The sequence below is a fragment of the Artibeus jamaicensis genome, unplaced genomic scaffold, assembly GCF_021234435.1.
Source record: "Artibeus jamaicensis isolate MK-2021 breed Jamaican fruit bat unplaced genomic scaffold, CSHL_Jam_final scaffold_916, whole genome shotgun sequence".
In the NCBI taxonomy this organism is placed as follows: domain Eukaryota; kingdom Metazoa; phylum Chordata; class Mammalia; order Chiroptera; family Phyllostomidae; genus Artibeus; species Artibeus jamaicensis.
The window spans coordinates 66,390,518-66,418,429 of NW_026522059.1; the positions used below are offsets into that span (position 1 = coordinate 66,390,518).

Genomic DNA, 27,912 nt, shown 5'->3' on the forward strand with positions numbered 1-27,912 from the left:
CCACATCTTAGCAATCACTCGCCCTCTATAGGGATGTGGCAAACAAAATTTCTTCAGAAACTGTTCCAAGTAAAAATTTAGTAATCACTGACCCATCTGGAACTTCTAGCCAAGATGGAGGCATAGGTAGACACACTGTGCCTCCTTGCACAACCAAAAGAAGGACAACAACAAATTAAAAAACATAAAACAACCAGAATTGCCAGAAAATTGAACTGTATGGAAGTGTGACAACCAAGGAGTTAGAAAAGAAACATTAATCTAAACTGGTAGGAGGAGCAGAGACAGGAAGCCAGGTGGAGAGGACTCAAGACAAGGTGGCAGCAAGAGGACCAGGGCAAGCAAGGTGGTGGCTGGCAGAGTAGGCAGTCCCACATTCACATGCAGATAAACCAGGAGGAACAATTGGGGAGTGAAACAGACTGTGCAACCCAGGGTTCCAGTCCAGGAAAATAAAGCCTCAAAAGCTCTGACTGAAAAAACCTATGGGATTGCAGCAGCAGGAGAAACTCCCAGCTTCCCAGGAGAGTTCATTGGAGAGAACCACAGGGTCCTAGAACGTACACAAGCCCACCCACCTGGGAATCAGCACCAGAAGGGCCTGTTTGGACTGTGGGTAGCAGGGGAAGTGATTGAAAAACAGTAGAGAGTGGAGCAAGCAGTACTGTTCCCTCTCAGACCCCTCCCCCACATATAGCGTCACAGTGCAGTGAGGTGGATTGCCCAGCCCTGGTGAATACCTAAGGCTCTGCCCCTTACTACGTAACTGGCACGCCAAGACAAAAAAAAAAAAGAAAAGAAAAAGGTCTACAGGGAAGAACAGATCAAAGATCCAGAAAAATTACAAGTAAATGATGAAGAGATAGCAAACTTATCAGATGCATAGTTCAAAACACTGGTAATCAGGGTGCTCACAGAATTGGTTTAGTATGGTTGCAAAATAGAGGAAAGAGTGAAGGCTATGAAAAGTGAATTAAAGGAAAATACACAGGGAACCAACAGTGATGGGAAGGAAAGCAGGGCTCAAATCAGTGCTTTGGACCAGAAGGAAGAAATAAACATTCAACCAGAACAGAATGAGGGAGGATTAGGAGCCAACCTTCAACCTGCCATGGCAGCTCTGGTAGCTGGTTGGCTGTCACCCCAGACACCTCTGGAGAGGTCCAGTTGAGGAGGAAGCAGGGGTGTCACCAGCCTGGTCTTTTGCCTAGGCTCTCCATGGATGCTTACAGAGCACTACAGAGATCCCAATTAAGAACTTAGAAGAGAAGAGGAAAAAGATATTATTCCGACCCCTACAATATATTGAGCATATTTAAGCACTACACAAATGACATAAAGCTTTGATTTAGCTCCTAATGTTGTTATCAGCAATTGTGTCCAAAGTACATGACTCTTTGAGGACCATGTGAAAGTCTAAGGTTAGGGATGCTACATGTGTGCTTTCAGAGCAGTAGTGTGAGAAAGCTTGAAGTGGGATGGCAGGATGGCCTCATCCTTATGATAGTAACCCCAGTAATCCCAACAATTGGGATCAGAAATTGCATTGTAGACCTCGTAAACTTTATAAACATTCAAGTACTCCCTCATGTGTTGCTAAAGGAGTTGTTGACCACACCATGAGTCCACATGGTGCTAGTGGGGCACATGAAATATCAAGAGATAGACAAAGGTCAAGTGACAGATCATGAGATTCATCTTATGAAAGAACAGAATCTCAGCTCACTCCTTGTATTAGAAATGTTACTTCTCCTACATGACAGCACCATGTTGAATGAGAAAAAGATCACGGTTCCTCTCATCTAAGCAATCCTCACCATAAAAAAGTTTCTCCAGTTGGTTCCAGTAGCAGGGCTGGGAACAGCAGCAGAAACAGTAGTCAGTCAAGTTCAGATGGTAACTGTAATACATCTGGGGAGATACTGTTTGTATATTGAGATATAAAAGAAGGAGCTCGGAATGTAAGAATGTCAGAACAAGTGACACTAATAGTGGATAACACTAGATATGTTGTGGACCAATACATTTTTACTGTACAGCCAAATACAATGTTGGGCAAAATGTTTGGATCTGGCAAAGAACATAATTTCACACGTCCCAATGAGAAGGAAGAGTATGAGATGGCAGAGGGAATTGGCTCCACTGTATTTTGAGCTATTCTGGATTACTATAAAACAGGAGTAATCTGCTATGCTGATGACATATCTATTTCTGAATTGAGAGAAGCATGTGACTCTTTATATCTCTTGAATATAGTACTATTAAATGTGAGATCTTGGTGCCCTAATGCATGAATTATCAAATGATGGTACTCATAGACAGTTTAAATTTTATCTGGAAGAAATGATCCTGCCTCTCATGGTAGCTAGTGCCCAGAGTGGGGAAAGAGAATGCCACATAGTGGTGCTTACCAATGATGGTGTAGTTGATTGGTATAAAGAGTATCCACCCCAGATAGGAGAAGAATATTCACAAATTATTTATAGCACAAAATTATATAATTTTTTCAAGTACATTGAAAACAGAGATGTGGCCAAATCAGTTTTGAAAGAGTGGGATCATAAGAAGAATAGATTGGGAATAGAAGTTTATCATAATGATAAGGAAAAAATAAAGAAAAAGCCTGGGGGCCACCCAGAAGTGATTTACCACTATGTCCGAAGACCATTTATTCAAATGTCCTGGGAGAAGGAAGAAGGAAAGAGTCAGCATGTAGACTTTCAGTGCATAAAAAGTGCACCAACCTTGCAGCAGCTGCCACAGACATTCCCCAGGACCAGCTTGTAGTCGTGCTCCCAACTCTGCAAGTGGATGAGCTGAATAGGCTCCCCATTTTATCCCCCTTCCAGCAACAATGACCTCAGTCCCGATGCACAAAATCCTATGCTGTGATGCCTATATTCCTCAAAACCATAGCATGCTACTCTTCACAGTGACGCTGCACTCTTCTTATTCTGCACTGCAAGGCCACTCCTTTCATCATGAGATGCACATAACAGTGTTTAGGATATTGCAGTGTACCCTTTTTTAAAGACCAAGATAGCCGAATGGTTTTTTAAATGAGTACAACTCTAGCTTCCTGAGATTCTAATTATATAAATGTATTTGTTTACCAGTGGGTTTGTGAAATTGGTTCTTTGTATGGGGGAACAGTCTTTTTTTCACACAACTAGGTCTTTTCAGAAGTGGTGGAAATTGGCCACTGGGGCACTTTCAGTCTAGATTGATATTCATCACACCCCAGATAAAATGCAGAATATTACATACTTGCACTTTATAAATGATGGCTAAATAGTATTGTTTAAGCCATTTTTATAGTTGTGATGCAAAATGTAACTTAAATAAGTGCTTCTATAAAAGAAATCCTTCAGTAGAATGTGTACAATTTACTGCCCATGATGAGCAAAAAATGAATATTTATCATTGGGCTTATTTGAATGAATAAAATGAGATTCAATGTCCATATCTTAACAGTTCAGTTACCTCCAATGCTGTTTTTAATCTTTTAGAGTGAGTCACATGCAGGGAATGTGAACATCATGGGTGGCTTATTATCCAGTCTGCCTTACCCTTAATCTGTTCACAGGTATTTATTTACTAATGATTTTTTCTTAATAGTTAAGAGGTAGAAAAATTAAGTGTTTGCTCTTTATTTACTAAATAATTATAAACTTATTTTTATCAAAATAAAAATTTTATTATTTTCATGTTAAAAAACAGAATGAGAAAACAAGAATTAAAAAAAATGAAGAGTGGCTTAGGAACCTCTGGGACACCTTTAAATGTTCCAATATCCAAATCATAGGGGTGCCAAAAGGAGAAGAGCAAGAGTAAGAAATTGAAAACTTATTTGAAAACATAATAAAGGAACACTTCCCTAACCTGGCAAAGGAAATAGACTTCTAGGAAGTCCAAAAAGCTCAGAGAGACCCAAAAAAGTTGGACCCAAGAAGGAACACACCAAGGCACATCATAATTATATTAGCCAAGATTAAAGATAAGGAGAGTATCTTAAAAGCAGCAAAAGAAAAGGAGATAGTTACCTACAAAGGAGTGCCTAAAAGACTGTCAGCTGATTTCTCAAAATAAACTTTGCAGGCAAGAAGGGGCTGGAAACAAGTATTCCAAGTCATGAAAGGCAAAGATCTACAACTTCGATTACTCTGTCCAGCAAAGCTATCATTTAGAATGGAAGGGCATTTAGAATGGGAAGTGTTTCCCAGATAAGGTCAAGTTACAGTTCATCATCACCAAGCCCTTATTATATGAAATGTTAAAGTGGCTTTTCTAAGAAAAAGAAGATAAAAATTAACAATAAAATGACCAAAAAACCTCACAGTTATTAACAACCACACCTAAAGCAAAAACAAAAACAAACTAAGCAAACAACTAGAACAGGAACAGAATCACAGATATGAGAATCACATGGAGGGTTATGTGCAGGAGTGGGAAAGGGAGAGAGGTGGAAAAGGTACAGAGAATAAGTAACATAAATGGTAGACAGAAAATAGGCAGGGGGAGGTTAAGAATAGTATAGGAAATGTGGAACCCAAAGATCTTATACGTACCACCCATGGACATGAACTAAAGGGGGGATATGTGGGTGGGTGGGGGTGTTCAGGGCAGAGGGGAATAAAGGGGAGGAAATGGGACAACTGTAATAGCATAATCAATAAATATATTTAAAAAAAGAAAATGTCTAATTCCACTGAAGGTAACAAAAACCTTTCTTGTATATTTCTAAATGTTTTAAAAATTTTATGATAATATCATGCTAATGCATTAATGTTATAACACTAATGCATTTTCTATAAAATATTCTATAAATTTATTTGCAAGTATATTTTCTGTGCATCCTACTAAATATTCTGATTGTTCTTCAACATTACCTTATAAGGACATAATCTCTAACAGAACAGTGTCTAACAAATTTGTTCATAAGTTTCATTGAGGGTGCTTGGTTTTTTAATTTTTAAAAGAATTTATTATTGTTCAATTACCGTTGTTCCATTTTTTCCCACATTACTCTTCCTTGCTCTACTCACCTCCCATATGGTACATTCCAACTGCCCCTTTGTCTTTGTCCATGGGTCCTTTATATATGTTCCTTGGCATGACCCTTTCCTTTTTCCCTGTTATATCTCTAACCCTGCCCCTCTGGTCATGGTCAATTTTCTCTTTATTCCTATGTCTCTGGTTCTATTTTGCTTGCTTGTTTGTTTTGTTGATTAGGTTCCAATTATAGGTGAGATCATATGGCATATGTCCTTCACTGCCTGGCTTATTTCACTTAGCATAATGCTCTCCAGATCCATCTATGCTGTCCCAAAGGGTAGGAGCTCCTTCTTTCTGTCTGCAGCATTGTATTCCATTGTGTAAATGTACCAGTTTTTTCATCCACTCATTTACTGATGGGAACTTAGGCTATTTTCAGCATTTGACTATTATAAATAATGCTTCTATGAACATGGGGCCCATAGGTTCTTTTGAATTGGTGTTTCAGGATTCTTAGGGTATAATCCCAACAGCAAAATTGCTAGTCAAAAGGCAGTTCCATTTTTAGTTTTGGGGGGAAATTTCATACTGTTTTCCACAGTGGCTGCACCAGTCTGCATTACTACCAATAATGTATTAGGGTTGCCTTTTCTCCACAGTCTCACCAGCACTTGTTGTTTGTTGATTTGCTTATGATGGCATTTCTGGCTAGTGTGAAGTGGCATCTCACTGTGGTTTAATTTGCATCTCTCTGATGGCTAGTGATGCTCAGCACCCTTTTATATGTTTATGGATCCTCTGCATGTTCTCCTTGGAGAAGTATCTGTTCAGGTCCTTTGCCCATTTTTTAACTGGAATTTTGGACTTCCTGGAGTGTGGTCATGGAGTTCTTTATATATTTTGGAGATGAAACCCTTGTCCAAGGTACCATTGGCAAATATATTTTCACATGCAGTTAGTTCCCTTTTCATTTTGCTGATGTTTTCTTTAACCATGCAGAAGGTTTAGAAGTTGATGCAGTCCTATTTGTTTATTCTTTCCTTTATATCCCTTGCCCTAGGGTACATATCAGCAAAGATATTGCTGTGTAGGATATCTATTTTACTGTCTCTAGGACTTTTATGCTCTTACCACCTATCTTTAAGTCATTCGTTCATCTTGAGTTTATTTTGGTATATGGTGAAAGTTGGTTGTCTATGTTGATTTTTTTGTATGTATTTGTACAGATTCAGGACCATTTACTCTATTTTATGTTTCTGCCCTCTTTATTGAATATTAATTGACTGTAGGCACATAGGTTTATTTCTGGGCTCTCTGTTCTATGCCATTGATTCATGAGTCTATTCTTATGCCACTACCAGACTGTTTTGATCAGGTATTGTGATCCCTTCTACTTTTTTTTCCCCTCAAAATTGCTGTGGCTATTTGGGGTCATTCATGACTCAGTATCAATTTCTGAAATGTTTTATCTATACTTGTGAAATATGTCACTGGTATTTTCGTAGTGATTATGTTGAATCTATAGATTGGTTTGGGTAGTATACACATTTTGATGATGTTAATTCTTCCAATCCATGAACATGGTACATGTTTCCATTTGTTTGTGTCTTCCTTGATTTTTTTTCTTCAGTGTTGTGTAGTTTTCTGATATAGTACTTTTACCTTCTTGGTTAGGTTTATTCCTAGGTACCTTACTTTTCTTGTTGCTATAGTAAATTGAATATTTTCCTAGTTTCTTTTTCTGATATTCCACTGTTGGTATACAAAAATGCCTTCAATTTCTGAATATTGGTTTTGTATCCTGCTGTCTTGCTAAATTTAGTTTTTTTTGGAGGAACTTATGGGGTTTTCTATGTACACTATCATGTCATCAGCAAATAATGATAGTTTTAATTCCTCCTTTCCAATTTGGAGGCCTTTTATTTCTATTTCTTGTCTGATCACTGTGGCTAGAACTTCCAATACCATGTTCAATAGAAGTGATGAAAGCATACAATCTTGTCTTGTTCATGACCTTAGGAGCAAAACTTTTAGCTTTTGCCCATTGAGTATAATATTGGCTATAGGATTCTTGTATATGGCCCTTATTAGGTTGAGGTATGATCCCTCTATTCCCACTTTGCTGAGTGTTTTTATAATAAATGATAGCTGGATTTTTTCAAATGTTTTTTCAGCATCTATTGATATGGTTATATAATTTTAGTCTCTCCTTTTGTTTATGTGATATATCATGTTTATTGATTTGCAAATATTGTAATAGCATTGCATCCCTGAATAATCCTACTTGATCATACTGTATGATCTTTTTAATATATTGCTGGATCTGGTTTGCAAATATTTTGTTGAGGATTTTAGCATCTATATTTACCAGTGATGTTGTCCTGTAGTTTTCTCTCACTGTTGTTTCTCTATCTGTTTTTGAATTAGGATGGCGCTGGCTTCATAAAAAGACTTTGGGAGGCATCCCTGTTCTGGCATATTTTAGAACAGTTTGAGTAGAACAGGAGTTAGTTCTTCTCTAAATGTTTTGTAAAATTCTCATGTGAAGCCATCTGGTCCAGAGCTTTTGTGTGCCAGGAGTTTTTTGATTACTGCTTCAATTATCTAGCTGTTATCAGTCTATTCACGCTTTATTCTTCTTCTTGTTTCTGTTTTGAAAGATTATTGTTCTTGAAATTTGCCTATTTCACCCAGATTGGTAAATATCTTGACCTATAATTTTTTGTAGTAGTTTCTTATGCTCCTTCATATTTCTTTGGTATTGGTTGTAATTTATGCTCTTTTGTTTCTGATTTTATTTATGTGGGTCTCTCCTTTTTTCTTGATGAGTCTGGCTAAAGTCTTGTCATTTCAAAGAATCATCTCCTATATTTATTGATCCTTTGAATAGTTCTTTTAGTCTCATTGTCATTTAATTTGGCTTTGATCTTGATTATTTTCTTCTTTCCACTTTCTCTAGGCTGTCTCTGTTGTTGTTCCTCTGTTTTTTGTGGATGTAGGGTTAGGCTTTTCATTTGAATTTTTAAAATCTTTTTTAGATAACCCTGTATTACTCTGTATGACTTTCCATCTCAGGACTCCCTTCACCATGTCCCATAAGTTTTGATTTGTTGTGAGTTCATTTTTATTTGTTTCCAGAAACTTTTTGATTTTTTTCTTAATCTCATTCTTAATCCATTCATTGTTTAACAGCATGCTATTCAATCTCCATGAGTTTGAGTGTTTTTGAATATTTCCTTGAGCTTGGTTTCCCGTTTCAAGCCCTTATTGTCTGAGCAAATGCTTGATATAATTTCAATGTTCTTGAATTCCGAAGCTTGTTTTGTGCCTTACCATGTGGTCTATCTTTGAAAATGTCCCATGTGCATTTGAAAAGAATCTGTATTTTGCTGCTTTGGGGTGAAATGCTCTGTATATATCAATTAAGTCCATCTGATCTAGTGTGGTATTCAGTGCCACAATACCTTTGTTGATTCTTTGTTTGGAAGATATGTCCACTGTTATCATTGGGATGTTCAAATCCTGTGCTGTAAGTGTGTTGCTGTCTATATCTTTCCTGAAGTCCTTCAAGATTTTTCTTATATATTTGGGTGCCCGTAAGTTGGATGTATATATGTTTAGAATATTTATGTCCTATATGGATTCTTCCTTTGAGTATTATGAAGTGTCCTTCTGTGCCTATTTTTATGCCCTATTTTTTTTAAGTCTATTTTGTCTGATATAAGTATCACTATCCTGGCTTTTTCTTCCTGTCAATTTCATTGGACTATTTTTTTCCCAACCATTCACTCTCAGTCTGTGCAAGTCTTTTCTTCTGAGGTCAGTCTTTTGTAGGCAGTATATGTGCAGCTCATATTTTCTCATCCATTCAACCATTCTATGACATTTGATTGGAGAATTTAATCCATTTACATTTAAGGTTATTACTGATAGGTACTTATTCATTGCCATATTCTCTACCTGTGTTTCTCTCTCTTTCTTGCTCTGTTTCTCTCACTCTTTCTTGCTCTCACTCTCTCTCCCTCTCTCTCTTTCTTGTTTTATGTAACAGTCCCTTTAGCATCTCTTGCAGTGGTGGCTTTGTGGAGACATACTCTTTTAGGTTTCTTTTCTCTGGGAAGCTCTTTGATTCACCATCTATTTTATTTGAGAGCCTTGCTGGATAGAATAATCTTGGTTATGGGTCCTTGTTTTTCATTATCCGCAATAGTCCTGCCAAGCCCTTCTGGCTTGTAGTGTTTCTGTTGAGAAATACACTAATAGCTTTTTTTGGGAACTCCCTTGTATGTTACTTGCTGTTTCTCCCTTGCCACCTTTAAAAGTCTCTCTTTGTCTATAACATAGCATTTGAATTTGGCATTTAAATTATGATGTGTTCTGGAATAAGTCTCTTTAGGTTCATCTTGTTTGGGGATCCTCTGTGCTTTCTGAATTTGTATGACTTTTCCACTTACCAAATTAGGAAAGTATTCAGTCATTAATTTTTCAAACAGGTTTTCTTTTTTTTTTTAAGTGCATTTTATTGATTATGCTAATACAATTGTCCCATGTCTTCCCCTTTATTCACCTCCATCCTACATATCCCCTCCTACCATTCTCCCCCCACCTTAGTTTATGTCTATGGGTCATACATATAAGTTCTTTGGCTTCTTCATTTCCTATACTATTCTTAACTTACCCCTGTCTATTTTGTACTTACCATTTATGCTTCCTATTCCCTGCATCTTTTCTCCATTCTCCCCATTCCTGTCTTCGCTGATAACTCTCCATGTGATCTCCACTTCTGTGTTACTGTTACTGTTCTACTTCTTTGCTTAGTTTATTTTTGTTTTGTAACTAATGTTCACTTGTTGCTAGTTGTGAATTTGTTGTCATTTTACTGTTTATACTTATCATCTTCTTCTTTTTCTTAGATATGTCCCTTTAAACTTTCATATAATAAGGGCTTAGTGATGATGAACTCCTTTAACTTTACCTTATCTGGGAAGCACTTTATCTGTCTTTCCATTCTAAATGATAACTCTGCTGTATAGAGTAATCTTGGATGTAGGTCCTTGCCTTTCATGATTTTAAATACTTCTTTCAAACCCTTTTTGACTATAAGGTTTCTTTTGACAAATCAGCTGGTGGTCTTATGGGAACTCTTTTGTAGGTAACTCCTTTTCTCTTGCTGCTTTTAAGACCCTCTTCTTACCTTCGATCTTGGCTGATTTAACTATGATGTGTCTTGGTGTGTTCCCCGCTTGGGTTCAATTTCTTTGGGAGTCTGTGAGCTTCCTGTACTTCCTGGAAGTGTATTTCCTTCGCTAGATTGAGGAAGTTCTTCATATTTTTAAAAATGTTTTCGATTTCTTGCTCTTTCTCTTCTTCTGGTATCATTATGATTAGAATGTTAGAATGTTTAAAGTTGTCCTGTAGATTCATAAGCCCGTCCTCATTGTTTTGAATTCTTGTTTCTTCATTCTGTTCTGGTTGGCTATTTAGTTCTCCCTTTTATTCCAAATCATTGATTTGTGTCCTGGTTTCCTTCCCTTCACTATTGGTTTCCTGTATATTCTTCCTTATTTCACTTTGTATAGCCTTCACTGCTTCTTCTATTTTGCATCTATACTCAGCCATTTTTGTGAGCATCCTGATTATCAGTGTTTTGAACTCTGCATCTGATAGGTTGGCTATCTCCTCATTGCTTAGTTCTTGTTCTAGAGATTTGACCTGTTCTTTCATTTGGGCCATATTGGTTTGTCTCTGTGTACCTGTTACGTTGTAAGGGGCACAGCTTTAGGTATTTGCCAAGGCAGGGCAATCCACTTTGCTGTGCTGTGGGATTGGTCACAGAGGGAACACTGCCTTCGGTCACTTCTTCTGCTACCCATAAGCAAATTTGGCATTTCTGGGGTTGATTTCCAGGTGGGTCGATTTCTGTACATTCTAGGACCCTGTGGATCTCTACAGTGAACTCTCCTGTAAATCTGGGACTTGTGCCCATTGCCACAACCCCCACAGTTTTTTTTACATACAGAACTTTTTAAGTTTAAATTTCCCAGCTGAAACCCTGGGTTTCATGGTTTGTCTCACTCCCCAGTTGTTCCTCATGTATGTGTACATGAATGTGGGACCACCAGGTCTGCCAGGCCCCTCCTCACCCTCCTGGTCTGTTGCCTTGCCACATGTCCTTTTAGCCCCCACTGCTCACCTTACCCCTTCCTACCAGTCTGAATGAATGTTTCTTCTTTAACTCTTTGGTTGAAAAGCTTCCATATAGTCCAATTTTCTGGCAGTGTTGTTTGCTTGTTTTTTGATTTGTTTGTTTTCAAATGTGTTATTCTCCTTCTTTTGGTTGTGTGAGGAATGAAAGCATATCTACCTATGCCTCCAACTTGGCCAGAAGTCTCAAAAAGGTTTTCTATCCCTTGTTCCTTTTCTTTTTCTTTTCATATTCCTATGGTGGGATGTTGTTATGTTTCATGTTCTGCTGAAGTTCTCTTAAACTATCTTTATTCATGTTGAGTCTTTTTGCATTTTTTCTTTCTGCCTGTGTATTTCTATCACATCTTCCAGCTCGCCTATTTGGTCCTCTGCTTCATCCGGCCTGCTTCTAATTCCTTCTAGTGTATTTTTCATTTCAGGTATTGTACTCTCCATTTCTCCCTGGTCTTTGTTCATAGTTTCTATTTCTCTTTTCATGCTGTTGTTATTTCCACTTAGTTCCTTGTAGTTACGACTGAGTTCCTGGAGCATATTATAACTATTTTTTGAATTCTACATCTGATAAATTGCTTGCTTCAATTTTACTTAGCTCCATTTCTGGGGATTTCTTCATTTCTTTCAATTAGGTGTTCTTCCTCTGTCTCCCAATTTTAGGTGACTTTTTTGTTTGTTTTTGTGTCTCAGGATGCTCTGCTTTGCCTGCCCATTTTTTGTGTGGGGGACTTCTGTAGTGGGAGTTCTTTGTCACTCAGTGGTGTAGTTTCTTTGATATCCTGATCTGGGTGCTCTAGGTTTCCCCTTTATTTCACTTGTGCAGTTCTCTTGTTGTACTTGGGCTTTGCTTGTTGACAGTTCATTCATTGGTGGATTATCCCACACAGCTGGATGACTGGTAGTCATAACTGCTGCCATGTCTTGTGTGCTGTTGTATAGGTATTGGTTAACAAAGCAATATTTTCAGAAAACCAAACACACCAGAAAAAATACTCCCTACCACCCCAGCAATATCAGTAGCAATTGGGCAGAGATTAATAAAGGTGAATAGAGACTAAGAATATTATAAGATAGGAAAAAGGATATATGAGATGACTAAAAAAGGAAAGTGATATTGAGTGAGTAGAGGGAGGAAAAATAATAAGAGTTGGGAGGAGAAATGAGGCAAAGAAAGGGAGAGAATAAAATTTAAAATGTAAGTAAAACAGGGAAGAGCAATGGGGAAAATGGAGCAAGAAAGGGGAAAAGTATACTATGAAGTTTGAAGTATAATTAAAAAGTTACTAAACCAGCTGGGAGAAAATTGCAGAAAAACCACAGCAGAGTCAATAATGACAGCCTAGTGAAGATTAATAAAGGTGGAAAGGATATAAGAATATTATTCAAAGGAGAAGAGTGAATGTGAGATGTCTACAGTAAAGAAAAAAATATTCTTAATAGATGATGAAGGAAAACTAATAAGCATAAGAAACAGAACCCAGGATAAAAAGGGGTGAAATTTAAATAAAATTCCTAACTCAACTGATCAAAGGCAGGTGGAAGGCAAAATGGAGTAAGACTGGGGGGGCATCTTGTGAGATTTGAACTGCAATCAAATAGTGAACAAATAGGAATATTATTGGAGCAGAACAGCAGTGACCACGATATCCTTTCCCAACTAGTTACGTTTTATAAAGGTGGAAAGGAAATAAGACTAATGTAAGGGGGGGAGAGAATATGAGCTGACTTAGGAAGGAAGAATGCTTTTACCAGGATAGATGAAGGAGAAATAGTAAGAGTAAGAGTAAGGAATAGGAACATAGTATAATGTGGGAGAAAATAGAGTTTACAACAATGATGAGAAAGGTCAGGCAGAAGGCAAAATGGAGTAAGGCCAGGGAAGGGTGCAATATGAAATTTGAAATAACAATAATATTAAATATATATATAATCTGAATTTAAAAATACAAAATAAAAGACCAAGAGTAATGAGTTAGTTGGAATGCAACTGAAGCAAAAGAAAAAATATTAAAAGGCTATATGAAAGGAAGAAAACATGCAAGTTCTGAGGAAGAGCGAGGTGAAATTCATTTCAACTGTTGGTGTTCACCTTCTGACTTCCTTCTGGATCCATCTCTGGTTTTTTATCAACTCAAGGTCGATAAAAACCGACCCATCCTGTCGGTGGGTCATCCAACTCCTGTTAACACTACCTGTATCTACTTCATCTGTTTCCAGAGGGACTGTCTGTTGTGATTGAGAGGCTGGGGCCTCTGTGTCTCCCCTAGGAGGCACTGTTCTGTCATCTAGGAAAATTGTGGATGTGTTCTACCTGCCTGTACACCTTCCATCTTGGTCTGTTGCAGTTTATTTTCAATAATGTATAGTTTCTGATTAAATAGCTGTCCTTTTCACAGAGGTGGGCAGGGGAAGTGTCAGCTCAATCCTGCTTGGTATGGCCTGCCACTCTGTGCAAGCCATGGCTGGGCAGAGTCCTGAATTCCCCTTTCTGCACACATTCTGAGCTTCTTGCTTTGATGGCCTCAGTGAAATAGGTTCCTAGGACCCAGTGTACTTTGTCTCCCTGTGAGGATTTCAAAATGGGCCCCTTTAGGCATTCCTCTTGGTCTCTTTCTTTTGTGGACGAAATGCTTCTTGCAAGGTTGTTAAGCCTGCCCAGCTAGTTTTGCACATCTTCTCCCCACTGCCTCCCACCCTCCACTCCTGCAGGAGGTGGGGGCTGGGTATAATCTTCCCTTCCCTGTGGTCACCAAGGAAAGTGGTTCAGTCAGGCTTTAAATAATCTTAGGTATGCCCTGACCGGTGTAGCTCAGTGGATTGAGCGCGGGCCCGTGAACCACACGATAGTGGTTCGATTCCCAGCCAGGGCACATGCCTGGGTTGCGGGCCAGTTCCCAGCCGGGGACTCATGAGAGGCAACCACACATTGATATTTCTCTCCTTCTCTCCTTCCCTTCCCCTCTAAAGATAAATAAATAAAATCTTTAAAAAAATAATAATAATCTCAGGTGTGCAGCTCCCGACTCACTGCCCTCACAGCATACAGTGGCCTATACTCTCCATTCTGTGCAGCCGCACTGGGCTGAGGCCAAGAAATCACTTCACTCTACACCTTTTTGATCAGTATACACAAATGTATGGAGTGGGAGAAAATCACATCCATAATCATTTTTCCTTGTTGGCAGGGCAGCTGTGCATACGCAATCTGGGGGCTGGCATGCCTCAGCTCCCCTTTAAAACAATGTCTCTCTGGGTGCTCCCACTGTAGCTCCGTGTTACTGTCTGGCTTCTCATACACATCACCTATAGGGTAAATAGAGTCAGTCAGGCTCCCTCAACTGGATGTCCGGGCAACTAAGAGAAGCAGTATTCCCATAACCTTGAGAATGGATCCACATGTGCAGAATTACACTTTGTTATACAATATCTTATCATCCTGCAGGCTTTGTGTGCATTTAGTATATAAGGGAGTTGGGACTTCCTGCAGCACAACAAGTGGCTTGTGGCAGGCATGGATCTCGCATCCTTGAACAAAGGTGTGTCAGGCATTCTCACAGCTCTGTAAATTTTCTTCCATCTGCCCAAATCCTGTATGAACCTGCCTGGCCTTGAAAGGCTGCAAGACACCACCTCTCCAAAATTCAAGAGTCTTTCACTGTCATGGCTAGCTGTGGCCCTCCTCCTCCACCACATCCAGGTACAGATAGTATCTCTCTCACTCTCAGGCACTCTCCTGGTTGGCACTCTCCTGCTGCAGCTACAAGTGTGCAGCTAGCTGTGTGTGTGTGCAGCCTAGTTCTTCCCAATGACTTTTTATATCCAAGTCACTCCTGGCCTAGGTCTGGGGATTCCCTGTCCTGGGAGGGGAGGGGGCTGCTAAGCTACAATCTCTGACAGATGTAGGTGCCCCAGCTGTAGGCACTACAGAGCTGCTAGCAGTGAGACTACTGGCTCCATGTCTGGGGATTTTCCCTGTCCACCCATAAAGCTTCCTTGCTGCCTGTTTAGAGTCTTCTGTATTCTTTGGCTTCCAAACTTCATATCAGCTAAGATTCCGTTGACTGTTCACTTAATTTTTCAGAAAATTACCTAAGTGTCCGAGTCAGGTACAGGAACGAATAGACTTGGCTCCCACATTCTTGGCCTCCATCTTCCACCTCCCTTCTAAATTTTTAAGATCCTTATGTTATTTCTGTACCTTTGTTAAGTTATATTGTATAGTGCGATAGCATCCTTTGAAACATCAAAACTTTAGCAGCAAAGTGATCAACAACAATAAACTGAGGTCTGTCACAAGGAAGAGCAAAGAGAGCTGATACACCAAAGGCTGAAATATCAGTAAATGTGGGGGAGAGCAAGATAAGATCAGGAGCCACAGTGATATCCAAATCCAAAGAGTAAATCTATATAAAATTTTGCATGAGTGCCCAAACTGCACAAATGGGCAAGAGCAGAGAGTTAAGAAACAAATCTGGGAGATTGAGGTAAATTTCTAGCACCATATTCTTGAAAGAGAGAGTCTTTATTCTCATAAATGCTAAATCTCAGTCACACACACCAGTCCATTGAAATATTTTTCTACTATTACTATCCTAAGTCCCCTATCCCTCCTAGCCAGTCCAGCATTCCAGTGGCTGAAGTAATAATACCTGACACAGCAGAGAAGCCCCCAAACCCTTTTTCAGCCCCACAGCCCACAACTAGTCTAACTGCTTTATTCCCACATCCTACTGGTGGTTAAGTACAGTGGTTAATAATCGTGCCCACAGGTTGCCTCTGCTGACCTTTCACGGTGCTCTTAACCATTCTGTTATAACAGCATTTAAATTTATGTCTTATTAACCTGAAAATGTCATCCATATCCTTATCTTTGCATTATGACTATAAAATGACATACAGTAGTCAATGGGGGTTGCAGTTGATTCTGTCAATTCTTAACTGAAAAATATTTTGCTACTTCTTTTCTACTAATTCCTGTGCAGCTTCCTTCTAAATGCTTCTAAAAGAGCCAAAAAGTTTTCATTGGACATTTATTTATCTCTAAGGGACTATAGTAGAGGCTATTATATATAAACATAGAGCTAAACAGAGCAGCACAGTTGAAACAAGACTATTTTATTACATACTGGTGCAATGTTCCCCTCTTCCCCATGGGCCTATTATCAACTCATAATTCCAGTTTCCTCTGGAAATTCTGTTTCTTTTTGAAATGGTTGGATTTTCTCAATAAAACAACCCAGATAAATTCATTTCGTATCAGCATACCTGTGGGGCATGAAATTAGAGAGCTGCTTACACTAGATGACTGGGAAAAGCCTGGGAAATCCTTTTACAACCTTGCTCTCGGTGTCCTTCATGAAAACGGGTATATAGATGAGATCAGAGTGTTTCCAACTTTGTAACAGCATAAAACTCTCTTCAAAGAAAATGTTGCTTGAAAGGTGAACAGGTAAGCAGGGCTTCTCCTGCCTGGGGAGGGGGAGGCACAGTAGTGTCGGCTTGAACCCTCATCTTCCTCCCAGTAAACTGTGAGATACCCTCAAGGAACTACTTAAGATTCAACAAAACACAGTGTGAAATCCACCAAATATATGATCACTAAGATGTAAAATTCTAAAAACCCTAAAAATTCTATGAAGTTATACGATATATTCCTACTGCTTGGGTTTTTCACTTAGACCAAAGTAAGACTCCAATGATAAAGGCCACATTACTATAGATTCATAGCAGAGAAAAATATTATATTATCCACAATATAAAAGAAATGACAAGAAGTAGGCAAAGCCATGCAATTTTAACTCATTCTGAATCTTATAATTCTAACGAAATGTCAATTGAAGATAAAGTAATATTAGGAAAATAAAATAATTATAATAAAGGTCACATTGACCATTAGCATTTAGCTGTGGTGTTTATGTGTGTGTATATATATATACACACACACATTTATACATACTTATACATGCTTTGTATATTTATATATTCATACATATTCCTCTTCCAAATTTTCCTTTGATTGTTTTATTTTGGGAGCTTCTTTGTCCTTCACTAGCTCTAATAAATTTTTTTTAGATTTTAATTTATATTTAAAGAGAGAGGAAGGAAAGGAGAAAGAGAGGGAGAGAAATATCAATGTGTGGTTGCCTCTCATGCACCCCCTACTGGGGACCTGGCCCACAACCCAGGCAGGTGCCCTGACTGGGAATAGCAGTTCACTGAACTACACCAGCCAAGGCCTGTCACTCACTAGATCTAAGTTAGACCGCCAAAGCCACTATTCCTATACACTGATTTCAGTTATTCCTTGGTGAACATTTTTAGTCCAATGATTTGAGCAAGTTGAGAATAGTTAGAAACTTCACAAGATCTAATCATACTGCAAGGGTGACAATTATCTGTTACAAATGTAAATGCAATCACAATATTAGTGTGCTTACAATAATTCTTAGCTGCCCACCTGCCCTAGACTCAATCCAAGACCTTTCATGATAGGACCCTGGGAAGCTCACCAACCTTGTATGCCACTCTCCCCCTACCCACTTTTGTCCTTAAGTGGCATCATGGCCTTGTCTCTGTTCCACATCCTCTCCCATCCCTCAGCCTTGAAAGAGCATGTTTTCAACCAGCTGCTTTTCCAGTCTTCATCCTGCAGACCCAGAGTCAACCTCACTTCTTCAGAAGCCTTCTTTCATGCAGTTTGTGGTAGGTATCCTGATCTACATCCCAGTAGTATCTCATGTCTGCTAGGGCGGGCAGGGATAGGAGGAAACCCCAGCTGGACTACAGCCAAGATGGCCCCCGGACTACAAATCAAGATGGCCAAAGATCAAAATGGCGCCTGGAAAAGCCAGCTGACGTCCAATCAGAGAGTCAGAAGGGCGGGCTTTACCAAAAGGGACACCCGCACAGCACCCTGAGTCCGAGGCCCACCAATGCTGTGTCGCGGCTTTGTTCAGAGGGGACCAATCCCCAGCTCCTGCAGGAGGCCTATGGAAATAAAACCCCACCATTTCTCCTATTCAGGGTAGGAGATTCTCTGATCTCCTCTGAAGAGCAGGGAACCTCATCCGGGAGCATCTACCTCAATAAAGCTCTATATATTGCCTATTTTTGTGGCTGATTGGCATTTTTTCCTCCACAGAGCCTGAAAGAAACCTTTCAATGTCTTTTCACAAACTTTGTGTATTTGAAACTGTTCCAACTTATCATCTGTAATCATTGTTTTGTTTCCAAATTCTTGATGCCAGTAAATTGCCTGTGGACAGGGCCATGTCTGCATTGCTTACCCCTAAGGCCCCAGCACCTCTCACAGTACCTGGCACTTAGCAGATATTCAATAAAAGTTTATTGACAATAAAGAACACTTAGAAAATTTACAATTTTTGAATTTATTCCTGAATGTCCAGTAGTGATTTTAGAAGCAGAGCACTACCAGCTAACCAATAAACTAATAACAGTTAAGCCTGTAAATATTTTCAATATTTCTGATTGAGGGGGCATATCAGATATTATTTCAGTAGTTATGGCTCCAGAGTTGAGCCATAACTTGGACTCAGAGAGCAATCTAATGAGGAGGTTCTTTGACTTTCTTTAGGTATTTTCTTCCTTCTGGAATGTCATGCATTGTCAGAGCTCCCCTGACCTAGCGGGACTCTGCTCAGTCATCAGTAACTTCCTTCCAGGACACTACCCTACTACCCATAGCAGTTGCAGTCAGCTTCAATGCTTCCTAATGTTACCTGACCTTGAGTGCCAAGTTCTTGAGTCTTAATGTCATAAAAATGAGCACTCCAGTCCGTACAAGATCAAGCTGTTAGGGGGTGAGGAGAAGAGCTGAGATGTTTGCTTAAACTAGATGTTTATTTTTAGACTTAGGCAGAAAACCACACCTGGCCGTGGGCAGATGTTCCAGGGAGTTTAGCCAAGGCCTTGAAGTAATCTCTTGGCCTTGAAGTAATCTCTCGGACACCCGTTAGGGGAAAATTTTTACCTCAAGTCATGGCCTTGTCTTTGCAGAAAAGTATCCATTGTAGTAAGCAGAGATATGTGTGTGTCCTCTCAAAATAGCCAATTGCTAACAGCTACGTCTGCTTCTGTATTTGCTTGCTTGCTTGCTCACCCCAATAAAAACCCCAGGCTGTAAGCGCCAGGCGCGACTCTCATTTGCAGCCATTTTGGCACTCGTATGTCTCCGGAGGCACCCCGAGAGTTCGCCCCTGCGCAGGTAAAACTTTGAAACTTTGGCCAATAAAACACCTCTGACTACCCAGCAGTCTCTGACCCTTCTTGCTCGCAAGGACGGGATGTAACAAAGCAGATAGAGTTAATTGAAAAGAGCTTGTGCACAAGGGAGTTGGACAGAAGAGCAAAGTTGAACTCCCTGAGAGATATTGGGAATGGCTTATACAGGGCCCTCGGATCGGTTTAAGGCTGGGAATGAGGATGAGGTTAATTGTCCCGTGATTGTCATCAGACTAAAGTTGATTCCCAGGTAGTCACAGATGTTTTCCATGGTCAGTGGACCAACTGAAGGGCCTGTAAAATAATGCTTACACAAACATTTGTTACCATTGGACAAAACAACTATTTTGCAGAACTGATGTTAAGAAAGGATGTCATTGTACATTCTTTACATTAAGGATGGTTAGGTTAAATTCGTGTAATTTAACTGAAAGCAAGGAGTCATGGTCAGGCTTGTAAGACTTTAGTTCCTTCAGTCAGGGTAGAGACCAGTATTAATTACCTTTGCATTGTCTCATCAGTGCTCACCCCGTCTGACTGTTTCTCCCACTGACTGTGAAAGCTCCCAGGACAAGAATCGGCTCCCTGACTCCTGCTGCAGAGGGCAGGCGAGGCATTGGAAGGCATATTCAATGTTAACTAACCGTGGCCAGTGGAAGCCAACTTCTGTCTACGTAAGGCTTTAGGAAGCAAATATAAACTGTTGTGAAACCGTTTCCAGACGTCAGTGCCGCTACGCAAAAAAATGACACAGAAAAACCAAATAAAGGACTCATTTGTTTTCCACACTGCACACCAAAAACTGCTCACTTTAAGTCAAGTGCCCGACTTGGCGCCACGGCCCCGTTAAAAGAAGGGAAGCCTCTGACGCGGAAGGCGCGACTTCCTCCCGCCCGATTAGCGGCGCAGGCTCGGCACGCAGGGAAAGTGCGGCGGGCGGTTGGAGGAAGCCCGGCCCCGCCCAGTAGGCCGCAACGGGTGGTGTGTTCCTGGCGGTCTCACGGGGAGCCGGGAGGGCGTTGAAACAGCGCTCCGTGTCCATGGAGGCACCCGGGCAGGCGGAAGTGGAGCAGGAGGATGGCGATAGCAGCTACGGGGACCTGTGCTGCATGGACAAAGGCCTGCGGAGGTGAAGGGCGTTCGGGAGACGGGCGTCTGCCCCGGGACTTAATCCCAAAGTGTCCGCGGCGGTGCGGGGGCCGCGCCCCCTCCGACCCCAGACGTCGTGGTGGGTGGCAGACTCGGCGTCCTCCCTGCTTTGCCAGGTCCCCCATCTCCGTTGATCCTGCCTGTCCTAGCGCTGGCCCTTCTTAGACCCTAACCCCATCGGCAACTGAGGAGCCACATTCACCCCCCCCCCCTTCGTTGGCAGTGCTTCGGGTCTTTTTCCCCGGTTCCAGCTTGTCCTTTGCAGAGCCCTTCCATGCTGTGTCCTCATACTTTTTGCAAGTACTAAGCTTAACCCTTTTGAGGTCACCGATTCCCTCTTTGGTGCAGCCCAGTCTTGTGCATGGCGTACCTGGCTGTTTCTGTGTGTTACTAACTGGCCCCTGCCCAACTGTTCAGCCAGATCTCTTTCTTAACCGTTTCCCCACCGACAGTCTAATTTGCTAGGCTGCATCACAGCAGGTCCAGCCTCTGCTCTTCTGTTCCTTTGCACGTGCTTTTTCTTTGAGAGCCTGACTGCTCATAACTAAACCGTCTTGCTCTGGATCCTGGTCTAAACTTTGCCAGAAGACCCCAGGAAGACGGTTTTTTTTCAAAGCAATATTTCTCTTTAATAGTAACTGTCATATACTGAATGCCATCTGTGTGCTCATGTCACATATATTATCACCAGTCCTCAACAACAATTCTGCAAGGTGTTAATTTTACAAGTGACAGATCTGAGATTTAGAATATAAATAACTGTTCCAGCCTCATGCACCCGATGGGCGATTGAGTTCACACCTTTTTCTAATTTCCCTGTCTGCTTTTTGTACTCTGCCATGTGACCTGCACAATACTAATTTACAGAAATTCAGATGTTTCAGAAAGCAAATGGTTGTCATTAGGAGCACGTCTTAATTGCATGAAGTCTGGACTACATAATAGCTCAGTAAATGACAGATGCTAGATAATTGGGAAAATTTCAGTCATAGAGATTGCTAGTTTGACTTGTAGAAATGCTGCATCTTTTTCTTCAGGGGTACACAAAACATGGAGCAGATGACATGTCATTGTGTGTCCTGGTTCCCTACTGTGCCTCTGTCCAACTCTCCTCAACTATGTGTAATAGTTTGTATTCCTGGAACTGTTCTCTTGAGAGAGGTTCTGGTTTAAATGGCAATAATTGAAAGAATGAAAGATGAGTTCATTTAGGGGTGGTACACTTCAAACGTCAAGGAGGGAAGATAGGCACTTTTCCAGTAGAAATAGCAATACCTACTGGTTTCTTTAGAAATTGGCTGCACTCTGGGTTAAGTAGCCATTCTGGCCAGTGAAGTAGGATTACAAACCCCAGAGCCAAATCTGGATTTTTACTGGCTCAGTTAGGTAATAACTACAATAACTTGGACACGTTACCTAATTTCTGTAAACTTTAGTTTTCTTGTGATACCTACTTTTTAGAATTTTGAGAATTGAATAAGATGAGGAAACTGAGGCTTAGAGAGGTTAACTCATTTACTCAGGTAACTGTAGAAGAAGTGTTAGAGTGCAGATTTGAGCTGGGCTGTTAGGATCCAAGGCCTTTACACTGATGCCTTTACAGGGTGTGATGATTTTGCATAGAGAAGCTAGAAATGCCTAGGATTAGTTGCCTCTGCTGAGTGGGTTTCTTGTTTATGTAAATGGTCCAAAATACTGGTTTGTGATACAAATCACTATACCGTATGAAACATTTCAGGGCTACTACACGTAGAATTTCATTATAGAATGAGTAGAGGTCACACTTATCTACATGCTGCTGGGTTAATTTTAATTTTTTGGTCATGATTTCAAAATCCATTTTTACCTATTTTTGATAATACATATTTTGTTTTATAGCATATCAGAGTTATCCTTAGATTCAACCCTCCATGCCATCAATCTGCATTGCAACAACATCTCGAAGATTGAAGCCATCGATCATGTTTGGAATTTGCAACACTTAGATCTGTCATCTAATCAAATAAGTCAAATCGAAGGGCTAAGCACACTGACAAAACTACGCACTTTAAATTTGTCCTGCAATTTGATCACAAGAATAGAAGGTTTGATTTTAATGTAATCTTTTGAATAAGGAAGATCATTTAAGTCCATTTCTTTTCCTTCCCAAAAGAATGGGATGAGCATTACACTTTTGAAAACTGGCTCAAATTTATTATATAAAATTTTTACTTCTAGCAAAGTTATCAGTCTTTTTAGAGTATTTTGTAAAATACCAATAAAATGGATTTCACTATTATTTAATTTGAGACTGTAGATACTCTTCAAAAGAGTGCAAACTAGAATTATAGTATTATGTAGCTTTAATTAATTATTTGAAACCTATAAAAGCTTTATTTTATTTTATTTTATTTTAGGTCTTGAAGCACTAATTAATCTGACTAGACTGAATTTATCCTATAACCACATAAATGATCTTAGTGGTAAGTAGATGTACTTAATTTTTCTATAATGGTGAATATTTGCCACATGTGGTGAATTAGATTGAGCTCAGCATGTTGAAAATCTGAATAATCCAATTTCTGACCAAAAACCTCATCTAGAGAATGTGTTGGTGCCATAGCTACAGCCGAATGAAAAATTGGAACAAAAACTAGAGTGATTCATAACAGCAAATACTTGGTTAGGAAGGACCTCATTTGGGGGAAATAATATTTTAGTCTTAGATAATTAATGGATATACTATTATATAGAGAGGAAGAATTCCAACAGAACTTTTTACAGTGATGAAAATATTCTATACCTCTGCCATCTGGGGTAACACCCAATAGCCAGATGTGGCTTTTGAGCACTTGAAATGTGCCTAGTGCACTGAGGAACTGAATTTGTTATTTTATTTTATTTTAATAAAATATTTATTTAAGATTACAAAGCCACCAATGGTTGTTCTATCATATTGGACAATATATGTGTATAGCATCCCAAAGGCTCTAGTCAATTGAGGACCAAATATATATATTTTTCTTTTTGACTTTAGCATTCATAATTATTCTTGAAATAACCAGTTAGACCTGGCAGTTCCTCTAATTATCTTGTAATCTTTATCAGTATTTGAAATGACCTTATTCATTTGTTTGTTTCTCCCTACTAGAAAAATACTACCCAACATTAAGTGTTTACTATACAAAAAAAAACTTGGTAGCAAGTTCTGAGGCAGGAAAGAAACAACCAGTTGCACCCCTATGTTCATAGCAGCATTACTTACAACAGCCAAGATTTGGCAACACCCCAAGTGCCATCAGTGGAGGAGTGGATTAAAAAGCTGTAGTACAATGGAATACTTCACAGCCATAAAAAAAAGAAGGAAATCTTCCCCTTTGTGATAGCATGGATGTACCTGGAGAACATTATGCTAAGTGAAATAAGCTAGTCAGAGGAAGATAAGTACCATATGATTTCACTCATATGTGGAATATAATGAACAAAATGGACTAGCAAGCAAAATAGAGAAATAGCCAATGCTTCAGGGGGTACGCAGGCTGGTTGCAAGGCTCTGGTGCACCACAGCTGAGCCAAGTCAGAGGCTGCCCAGAGATGGATTTCTTAGCATCACCATACCCTGGGTAAGCAGGGGCTACAGATATTACCAGGGAATTAAATCAAAGGATTGCTGTTTGTATTTTATACCCAAACCAAAAATTGAAGTATACTCAGTGCCTGCTTATGAAAAACGATCCTGGAGCCATTGTTTATGCTGTTCTATCTGTGTGGCTTAGAGAGGCCCATTTGTTTTGTTTGAGGAGAACCAGACTCCAGGAACCTCTGTTCTTTAAAAACAACAGTTGACTCATCTGAACCCTCCTGATGAGATGCAGCTTTCACAGCAAGTCATCACTCATGCTGCTGCTTTGCCTCTTGAAATAGAACCCACATAAAAATGTTTAGTGAGCTGTTGGGCAGTTGCTGCTGTGGCATCAGCAGGGGTTTTTTTTTGGCTTGCAGGTTTGATACCTCTTCATGGAATCAAACATAAACTTAGATACATTGACCTGCACAGTAACTGCATAGACAGCATTCACCACTTACTTCAGTGTGTGGTGGGCTTGCACTTCCTGACGAATCTTGTTCTGGAGAAGGATAGCGAGGATAATCCTGTCTGCCGTGTACCAGGTGGGAACAACTAACAATGTTCAAATTTTTGTTAATGGTGTTCAAAGCAACTGGTGTTTTAACCTGCTTTTATTTGTCTTAAGCTTTGTAACTTTTTATTACGTATTTGGAAAAATATACTTGCAAATAAATTGTTTCATTTAGACAAACTAAATTGCTGTTAAAAGAAAAATAGTGTGAACAGGTTAGTAATTATATTTAGACAGCTATATTTGATAACCAAGTGCCTCAAAATTAAATTATATCATGATATATTTTATAGTATAATATTGCAGCTGTAGGTGATGTATCTGGTAGCTGATGAATCTAGTTGATTCTAAAAGTAATTAATGTTTTTTAATGTCTGACTTTTCATTTTGAATGATTTGTTTCTAAGGGTACAGAGCAGTTATGCTCCAGACCTTGCCACAGCTTCGAATTCTGGATTGCAAGAACATATTTGGTGAACCAGTAAATATGTCACAAATAAATTCATCGAGTCTACAGTGTTTTGAAGGTCTTTTGGATAATTTAGTTTCAGCTGATTCTCCCCTAAATATAAGTGAAGACGAGGTATAGTATTGGTTTTTTTCCTAATATGGAGGTAACTTCAGCTTTTAACTCATAAACACAAATGTTAAGGATTTGGGTTGTATCTGTCCTAGATCATTGACATCATGCCAGTGGAGACAGCCCCCATCGATGAAGTGGCTCCCCTGGATCAGTTTGCCAGTATACCGACTGACACTGGTTTGCCGTCCTTTATGTCTGTCTGTCCGTCTTCTGAGCCAGAGAAGGTTAATCATGAAGGCGATTTTCAGAATGAGATGACACTTCAGAAATTAGATGATCAGTTTTTACAGCTTCTTAATGAAGTAACTATTTTTTCTATTTTTCTAAGCAGTGTGTTTGTTGAATAAATAGTAATTCAGAAAATTTAAAACAAAAAATGGGTACAAGTGGACCAATTAGAAGCAATGTCTTTTTTGCATCCATGTGTTTGCTTATTTTTGTCTTTTCTAGGAACAGAATTGTTATAGTACTAGTGGTAGGAAAAGGTGATACCCTTTCTTCCCTCGTTTTCCTTGTCATCCTCCTTCAAACCTTCATTATGTAATTTCTGTTGTGCTTCACATTATTTCCAGTAACCTACCTATATTATTTCAAACTAAAGGAAATGGAACTCTCTGGATTTGTGCATGTTAACATGGGGAATTGTGAATCACTTTTGAACTCTCCTCTCTCTTAGTTGTTTGATGGTCAGAACCACTTGTGGGACTCACAGCTGAATTCAAGTTCATTTATATACTTTCTGCTTCAACTTCTATTTCCAGTAGACCTTCTCCAAATTAATCTCTACTTCCCTAAGATGCTCATTCTTTTTTATCCTTTACACTGATTTTTAGAATCTTTGAACCTGTGAATGAACTTACTTCCTGGAACTTACTGCTGTTTGCGTCTGCAACCCTTGCTCCAACAATCTTGTTCTGACCTACAGGCAGGTGTTCTCTTGACCACCACACCTCCCAGCACGCACCAGACTATTACTTTATCCCCTACCTAGATGTAGGGTAGATAGGTTGTGGATAGGCCAGAGAGGCTAGGCTGTTAGTCTAATGTCAGTTTTGCCTCAAAATTTATAATTTTAATATTTAATGCTTTTTTCTCTGAAGATGGGGTGGGGATGGGAAACAGAATAATTATGGGATGTTTACAAGTTCAGTGGGTTTTTAATCATCCTGAACTATTTTTGTAGCTATGACACTAACAATGCTAAATAAACAAAGTCTGCCCTAGATGAGTGAGTGAGTGACTGAGGCTCCAGGGATTCTTCATGCCAGAGAGCCCAGAAGTTTATTTCATCAGGGCCACAGGTGGAGACAGTGATAGAGTTGGGGCACAGTGCTGGCCTAATGTTCTTTGATATCGCTGATGACATATTGCTAAACTTTCAACACCTTCATATCCTCAGGTTTCCTCTCCATCTTGTCTAATGGCCAATTCTTCAACCAATGTTAAAACTAATATTTTAGCTTAAGTTAAATTTGAAGTAAACTTTGTAGCTTTTCTTACACTATCATATCATTCTTACTACAACCCAGTCAAGTAGGTAGGATATATATGTCAGTGTTCTTGTTACATGGAAAAAAACCCAGAAATTTATCTAAGAGTTATTTGTTAGTAAGATGGAATTGAGCTTCAATCCCATATTTTCTGATACCTACTCTATGACCTGGAAACCAATGCATGGATTATGTCTATCCCTAGTTTGGTTTTGTTGCTGTGTAGAGTTCTACTGAATGAATATACCAGCATTTATTTTTCATTAACTTCTTGAGGTTCCAATGAGTTATTTCTAGGTTTATGATCATTACTGTACAAGTCTTTTTGTGAACTTATGTCTTCATTTTTCTTCAGTAAATAGCTAGAAGTTGAATTTCTGGATTCTAGGCTAGGTCTGTATACAGTTACGTAAGAAACATAGGAAACTGCCAGAGATTACGTGAATTGTCAGTACATTTCAATTCCACCAACAGTGCAGAAGCAACTGTCCAGTTTCCCACATCCTCACCAGTGTGAGTGTAAGCACTGATCTTATTTTAGCCATTCTTTTGGCTTTGTTCGGGTATTCATTGTGACTTTAATTTGAATATCACTAATGATTGTCAGTGTTGAGCACTTTTTATGTGTTTACTGAATATTCGTAAATCTTTTGTGAAGTGTCTTTTCAAACTTCTTGCTCATATTTTTATTGAGTTGTTAGTCTCTTACTGGGTTGAAAGAATTCATTGTATTTTCTGCATTCTAATGTCAGATATTTGTCAAATATTTGTGAATATTTTCTCTCAGATTGTGGATTCCATATTCATTTATTTTATTGAAGCCCAGTTTATCTTTTTTTTTTTTAGATTATTGCTTTCTGTGAATTTTAAAACTGTTAGGTATCCCCAGCTCACAAAGATACTTCCCTGTGTTATTCTCTAAAAAGCTATGGTTTTACTTTTGCACTAACATCTGTGTCTGGTGAGGCAGGGTTGATATTGGATATCCATACTCCATATGAATGCTCAGTTCTCCCGGCACCACTTGCTGGAAAGGCTTTTTTCCCCTGGGTTATTTTGGTGCCTGTTGAAAAAAGTCACATGACCTCACAAACTACAGAATCTGTATCTGATCTTTTTTTCTGTTTCTTTGATC

At 39.4% G+C, this 27,912-nt stretch overlaps 1 protein-coding gene and 1 pseudogene across 3 annotated transcripts in view; both read left to right on the forward strand.

The window, feature by feature from the left end:
- Positions 1–1,478: 1,478 nt before the first annotated feature.
- Positions 1,479–2,892, forward strand: LOC119043144 (BTB/POZ domain-containing protein 10-like; annotated as a pseudogene).
- Positions 2,893–20,265: 17,373 nt separating this feature from the next.
- LRRCC1 (leucine rich repeat and coiled-coil centrosomal protein 1) overlaps positions 20,266–27,912 on the forward strand; it is a 45,011-nt gene continuing 37,364 nt past the window's right edge. Inside the window, exons 1-6 of one of the 3 annotated variants that reach the window (XM_037137041.2) lie at positions 20,266–20,566; positions 22,465–22,670; positions 22,983–23,048; positions 24,568–24,735; positions 25,112–25,287; positions 25,380–25,589. In XM_037137041.2, coding sequence (XP_036992936.2) covers positions 20,478–20,566; positions 22,465–22,670; positions 22,983–23,048; positions 24,568–24,735; positions 25,112–25,287; positions 25,380–25,589 — 915 coding nt within the window. In that variant the 5' untranslated portion in view covers positions 20,266–20,477. The remainder of the gene's footprint in view (positions 20,567–22,464; positions 22,671–22,982; positions 23,049–24,567; positions 24,736–25,111; positions 25,288–25,379; positions 25,590–27,912) is intronic. The other 2 variants (XM_053660864.1, XM_037137042.2) reach the window with 2 other exon arrangements.